This window comes from Ciona intestinalis, unplaced genomic scaffold, assembly GCF_000224145.3.
Source record: "Ciona intestinalis unplaced genomic scaffold, KH HT000042.2, whole genome shotgun sequence".
In the NCBI taxonomy this organism is placed as follows: Eukaryota; Metazoa; Chordata; class Ascidiacea; order Phlebobranchia; family Cionidae; genus Ciona; species Ciona intestinalis.
The window spans coordinates 8,973-15,799 of NW_004190364.2; the positions used below are offsets into that span (position 1 = coordinate 8,973).

Sequence of the window (6,827 nt, forward strand, 5' to 3'; positions counted from 1 at the left end):
CAGTCAATCAAGCCATTATTTCATTTCCCAATTTCACACCAGCGTTACTTGAACGTGCAAGAATATATTTAGCTGTGCAGGACTGGGACCAAATGATGGAAACAATAGGAAGGTGGGAGTTTGAAATGTTTTAAAATTATAAAAACACAGTTTATAGCAAGCAACTGTCATAGCATTTTGTTAACACTCTTCTGAACCATGTTATTCCCTGTGTATACATAAGGTTTGATGATGTAAAACTTATTACATGTGACACAGGAATATGTTTAAAGGTTCAGATTTTTAGAAAATGTAGAAAAAATGACTATAACAAATGGGTTTAATCATTCAATTTTTAGAAACTTTATCAAACTTCTCGGCATCTTTATAAACTTTGTAATTTTATCAATTTTTATGTATGTATCGCAGATTGCTGGTAATTAATGCTCACTATCCAGAAGCACTACGAATGCAAATCCTGTATCTGCTTATTCATCAAGGAAAATATGCAGAAGCAGTTAACAGACTGGGTGAACTCATTCAAGTAATTCCTGTTTATCTCTCAACGATTAGGATTAATATATATATTATATTAAATGTAAAAACACAGACATAATGTTTCTTAACGTTTCGTGCATCGAAATTAACCAAGATTTTTTAATCTTTTTTAATCATCGTTTTCAACCTAAAATTGAGTTTTAAAATAAAGGCACAAATTTATTTTTTTCTCAATTTCAACAAATTGTCTGATTATTTTATTGTTTTTTAGGTTATTGATCGTTTTGAACCACAGAATTCTGAACTTTACTACACATCAGCCAAGCTATTTTCCACAATTGTAAGTAACATGTATATTTATAAACTGTAATTATGCGTTATTCAAAGTGTTTAAACTTAAACTAACTATTCAATTTTTCGGCTTTATTTTATTTAAACTTAATATTACTTGACAGTGTGGGCGAAACCAGTCAATTATAAAACAAACATATACTTTGATTGAACGAGCTGTCAGTCTTGATTCCAGCAATGTAGATTATGCAAATGAGATGGGATTTCATTTGTATTTGATGGTAAGTTCATTATTTCATAATATTTAAATAGCCTTATAATTTTGTTAAAATAGCAAAAATAATGGTTTTCTATGTTATTTTCTGACTTGTTATGGTCATTTTTTTCAAGAAGTTATCTTTTAACCCACAAAGTAAGAATTTGTATACTCTCTCTGATGAAACCCTGTTAGAAAAAAAAACATTCTTTGCAAATACAATACTTTTAGGGTCAAAGAAAAGATGCAATAAAATGTTACAGGAACGCAATGAACATTGATGAAAGTAGCATTGCTGCTTTACTTGGCATCCTACTTTGTCAACTTGATGAAAACAAAACATCAGGAGAATCTTATGATGATATAACTGAACAACTTGACTTTCTTATTCAACTACAGGATCCAAATAATATTGATCATGTATGGAATCTTTATTCTGTATTTTTTTTTTTTAAAGATATATTAGGTAAAAGTAGACATTTTTAGTGTCTAAATTTTTTTACATACAATCATGTATTTACGGTGTTGTACCTTACGTGAAAAATAAATGTAAACAACAAAAATTACTATATTTCGAGCTATAAAAAAATGGTAAACCCTAATTCTATTAAGTGTTCGTAGAAGATATTTTGCTAAAGACATAAATTCGTAATAGGTTTGTTTAATAATAACCAGTTTTCCAGTGATTGCACAGCAAATGATTAATTTTAAACATTGAAAATAATGCGTCATACCTAAATATGAAAGGTAAATATATTATATACTATGTAGCACAGCATGGTCTGTTGTTATTTGTAATTTTTTTAAATGTTATAAGTTTTTATAAACTAAATATTTTTTACAAGAAAGCATCTGTTTGAAAACTGTTACTGCCTTAAAAGTATTTTTTAAACCGTTTAGAAGAATTAATATCTTACTTTTCTGTCTTATCTACTTGTTTTCTTTAAACGCTAATTTTTTCAGGAAATTTCTTATTTGAAAGCAGTTGTATCTCGAATGACTGGCTTGCCTCAACAAAAAGTGTTGAAACATTTATCTGATGCTGAGAATGTTCACACCAGCACTCACCAAATGCTTCCAAGTGTCGAGTTTTTCACAAAGTTTAATCCGGACTTCAAACTCAACCTTGTTCGTGAGTTTTTGAAGATATCTCCATCAGAGGTAAGCTTACACTTGTGTGTTGTGTGTAGATATTTTATTGAACTATGGTCGTAGGTGATCTGCCTACCGACCAAGTTAAGATTCATAACTTTTTTGTATAGTAGGGTGGGGGAAGATGGGACACCTGTTTATTCTATTTTCCCGTCCAATTTGGTAGTAAACAAAGAAAAGTCAAAAAATTATAAAACTATGCCTTCACAACTCCCTTTGACCGTTGTTAATTGTTTAAAACAAAATCAGGATATTTAGATATCATGTGCTAAAGGTGTTCCATCTTCCCCCATCCTACTATAATAATTGTGGAGCAAATATTTTCCCATTTTTAATTGATGTTTTTCAATTGAAATTTAATCTGTGGCATGGATTAATAACAGTTATCTTACTACTAACTGTCGTTTTTATTATCTTGTGTAAAAACATATTTATGATCATTATTCTTATGTTGTAGCCAATCAGACATGGTGAACCAATACCAGCTTCTTTAAGTAAATGTAAAAATATGTTGGATTCGATTACATTATATGTACCTGGACTGTTGGACGCATTGTATTTATCAGCTAAAGTGAAGTTTTTATCAGGTATTGCAAGATTCAGCTTATTTAATTGCTAAGTTCATTTAATACAGTACTGTATATTTTCTTGCCTAAACTTTGTCAAATTCAGTCCTAAACTTTAGCAGTTCATTTGTGAGGTCCTACAGTATTGTATCATACTGCCAAGAAATGGGATTAAAGCCAGAGTTTGTTTATTACCTTAATGCATTTTAAACAAAAGCATTAACAATATTGCAGGAGGTGCTGATGCTGCAGTCAGCACATTACAACAGTGTCTCAACCAAGATTCTACTTACGGAGATGCTTATTTGTTACTTGCACAAATACATCAACACAAAGGAAACCACACAGCAGCTTCTCAGTGCTTGGATTCAGCACTCAGTTACAATTTTGAGGTTTGAGTAATTTTATGTTGTTTATTGTGACAAATATTAACTTTAATTCTAGATTCTAAGGGGCATGTAAGACTTAGGAACTTTGTATGACCAATTGTTGTATGAGCTTTCCCTCTAACTTTCATTAGCACTAATGTAACTACATATATTTTTCAGGTGCGTCAACACCCACTTTATCATTTGATCAAAGCAGTTTCTCTTAAACATTCAGGCAAAGTTGATGAAAGTATTCAAACTTTAAAGATGGCGCTTGCCATCCCAGGTGTAAAACATCCTTCATCTGCTCATAAACAAGGTCAATATTGTCAGGGCATAAATTAAAGGAATGTAAAGCTGTTATAAGACTTTACTTAAGAGAATAATGCTTTTCAAGCAGTCAATACTGTTTACATTAAAGCTGATTTTCCATGTCAGCCTTTAACATTTTGCCTTGTGTATAGCTTGTACAAGCTCACAAATATTTGTGATTTATGATTACAGTAAATTAATGGTGACATTTAATTATTTTGTCACTTATAGATGTTAGGGTCATGCTTATTCAAAGCATTGTGTTTTTTGACATTTTACCTAAGTTAATAATTTTATGAATATTTTATAAAATTCTGTTTAACTTTGCAGGAGGCAAAGTTGTTGAATCTGGTGATCGAGTTTCGATTTTTCTAGAACTAGCTGAAGTACATTTGGCAAATAACGAACAAGTTAGTCAAATGAATACTCATATATGTTGGAACATTACATACAAGTTGATACAACCCTTCGTTTTCACATTTTGTGCCGTTAACTGGTTTAAAAAATAATCAAAATTTTAAGTTAAATATTGTTTATGTGTTACAACATTTGTGAAGGTTTTCTGAAACTTATGTGCAAATATTTGTTGTTCATGCCTTTCTTTCAATTGGATTCATCATTTCTTAATTTAAATTGTGATAATTCAATTTTTTAGACGGGCTAGTTTATTGTTTTTGACGCATATTTTATTTATTCCATTAAATTTTAGCATGAAGCTGCAAAAGTAATGCAAGATGCTCTAACCGCATTCCGTGGAACCCCGGAAGAGGTGAGCTTGAGTAAATATTACAACATGCAAATAAAATATCATTTTGTAATATATAAATTTCTAGTTCGTTAAATTTGATTACCATGGTAATATATTCTTTTAGATGCGAGTGATTGTGGCAAATGCTGATCTATCTGTACATAGAGGTGACATTGAACATGCGATAACAATGTTAAGAAGCATCACACCAGACCAACCCTACCATGTTCAGGTACAACTTAATAACAATTATCATGTATTCATGTGTTTATGTTGAATCTTATCAAATCATAGCTTAAACTGGTTTATTTTAATTTAACTAATTTTTAAAACAGGCCAAACAGAAATTAGCGCAAATTTATCTTCATGACAAGAAAGATAAAAAGTTGTTCATCAGTTGCTACAGGTAAGGATTTGTTTAAATTAGTAACAACATGTAAAACATACAAGTCCACAGGGAGCTTGTACAAATAGATCCATCACCATCTGCTTGTCTATTGCTTGGAGATGCTTACATGAGCATACAAGAGGTAATGTATAATTTTTATATGGTTATATGTAATAATGGTAGTGTTGGATTTTTTAATATGCAGTCATTTGTATGCACAAAATTTGCTTGCTATATATTTGTTAATAAAATTACTTAATATGAATAACTATGGTTAATGGTTTTGGATCGTGAGTCGTCTAAACCAAAGTAAGTATATACCAAGTAAGAAAAACAAAACAATTATAAAAAATGACTCTTGTTTTCACATTGTCTTGCCCCTGTGACATCATATTCCACCACTTTGGATCTTCCACCCTACCATTTCACCATTGCGTGAAGCTGGGGTTGGTTTCAATGTTTTTATTATAAATAATTTTGGAAGAACTAAAGTTGAAAACATTTATCATTGCATTTAAAAATTTTGGTAATAACATTTGCTACAAGTTTTATAAAGTAAGTAGAATATCTACTGTTTGTGGGGTTTTCTAAAAGTACAGTACATATTTTGTATATGTGTACCTGCATGTACTTCCTTCAACATATCGCAATGTGCGATTTTTATTGCATGGTCATAATTTAATCGTAAATTAGTGTAACAAACCCACCTTAAAAATTCAAACATCTTTAAAAAAAAATGACTGTACAAAACTTAACCAACATATTAAGATTAAAAAAAATTCTACTCTTTGTGGGGTTTACAAACCAAATCTAAATTGTGTTTTTTTTTTCAAAAGTACAGTACAAACCTACTGTATCTGCATATACATGCCTTCATGGGCATCGATTTTTAAATAGTTTTTGTCATTTTTGAGGTGCACCAATTTTCGCAAGACAACATGCGTATTTACTATGACCTCATGGCCATAGGTCATTGGATTTGTGCTGCGCATGTAATTCGGCTTTCCTTGTATGGTCATCATTTAGTTGTAAATTAGCGTAACAACTGTTGTTACACTTTCAAAATTAATATATCAACGTATTTGAAAATTTTAAGTAATGATTTTGTTTATATAATCAACATATAACGTTTTAAAATAATCTACTGTTTGTGGGATTTACGGAACATATCCAGTGTTTTAAAATGTGGTGAAATAACTGAAACACACCTCCAATGGTTGCAACACCAATCACCAAAGCTTCTAAATCCTATTGAGTTCAGTTTTTAATGTTTCATAAGAATTTTGCTATTTCTCATGTCCATGCACTTAAGCAGTTCCTTCATATTACAGATAAAAGTTTCAGTCATATGTACCTTGTTCTAAAATATTTTCATATTTCAGCCAAGAGAAGCAATTGAAGTTTATGAACAAGCTTTGAAACAAAACCCTTCAGATGCTGGACTTGCTAACAAGATTGGACAAGCTCTTATTAAAACTCATGATTTTAAAAAGGTTGAAACTATTTAACTTTTATTTTTCCACAGTCAATTCTAACATGTCCCAATTTCATGGCAGGCAATTGCTTATTATGAAACAGCTATGAAAACTGGAAAACAAACCAATATGAAATTTGAGCTTGCGGATTTGTTAATTCAACTGAAACATTACAATAAAGCCGAAAGAGTTCTTTTACAGGTTAAAGTTTTAAATTTTTTTTTTTTTATTATTTTTAAACCAAGTTTTATTATATGTTGTATAACGTATATAATGTTCGATAAACATAAGATAAAATGAAAAAAAATAAACCAAAGTCCAAGTGAATGCATGTAGTTAACTGAGCCGTGTTTATATATCACCAGGTATCACAGGACGATGGTGGTGAACTCGATTCTGCGATGAATGAAACACGCCGGTTGTTGCTTCTTTCATCGCTGCATGAACAAACCGGACGTCATGCTGATCAACTTGACGCACTCACCCAAGCAAGAGACACACAGGTAATTCCAGGAATACCGGACCTAATTACCAACATAATATGGTTGCACTTGGGTAATACTAATTTACGGGAATATGGAAATACGGAATCGACGGGAAAAACTGCAAACTAATTTACGGGAACACGGGAACTTACGGGAATGTGTTTTAAGCTTGTTTTAAGCCTACACCAATTACGGGAATGTGTTTTATGCTTGTTTCAGGTATTTACCAGTTAAGGGAAGGTTACGGGAATGTGTTTCATGCTTGTTTCAGGTATATACCAGTTACGGGAAGGTTACGGGAATGGGTTT

The 6,827-nt window shown here is 31.2% G+C and overlaps 1 protein-coding gene across 1 annotated transcript in view; it reads left to right on the plus strand.

Annotated features, from left to right (window-relative positions):
• The window catches only part of LOC100183001 (tetratricopeptide repeat protein 21B), an 18,075-nt gene that overhangs the window by 1,934 nt on the left and 9,314 nt on the right, over positions 1 to 6,827 (plus strand). The window contains exons 4-20 of the mRNA XM_026837972.1: positions 4 to 112; positions 409 to 523; positions 749 to 817; positions 933 to 1,049; positions 1,256 to 1,444; positions 1,988 to 2,185; positions 2,634 to 2,763; positions 2,977 to 3,134; positions 3,291 to 3,429; positions 3,753 to 3,832; positions 4,132 to 4,191; positions 4,295 to 4,402; positions 4,506 to 4,576; positions 4,628 to 4,700; positions 5,941 to 6,051; positions 6,115 to 6,234; positions 6,399 to 6,536. Of these exons, the coding sequence (XP_026693773.1) occupies positions 4 to 112; positions 409 to 523; positions 749 to 817; positions 933 to 1,049; positions 1,256 to 1,444; positions 1,988 to 2,185; positions 2,634 to 2,763; positions 2,977 to 3,134; positions 3,291 to 3,429; positions 3,753 to 3,832; positions 4,132 to 4,191; positions 4,295 to 4,402; positions 4,506 to 4,576; positions 4,628 to 4,700; positions 5,941 to 6,051; positions 6,115 to 6,234; positions 6,399 to 6,536 (1,985 nt within the window). The remainder of the gene's footprint in view (positions 1 to 3; positions 113 to 408; positions 524 to 748; positions 818 to 932; positions 1,050 to 1,255; positions 1,445 to 1,987; positions 2,186 to 2,633; positions 2,764 to 2,976; positions 3,135 to 3,290; positions 3,430 to 3,752; positions 3,833 to 4,131; positions 4,192 to 4,294; positions 4,403 to 4,505; positions 4,577 to 4,627; positions 4,701 to 5,940; positions 6,052 to 6,114; positions 6,235 to 6,398; positions 6,537 to 6,827) is intronic.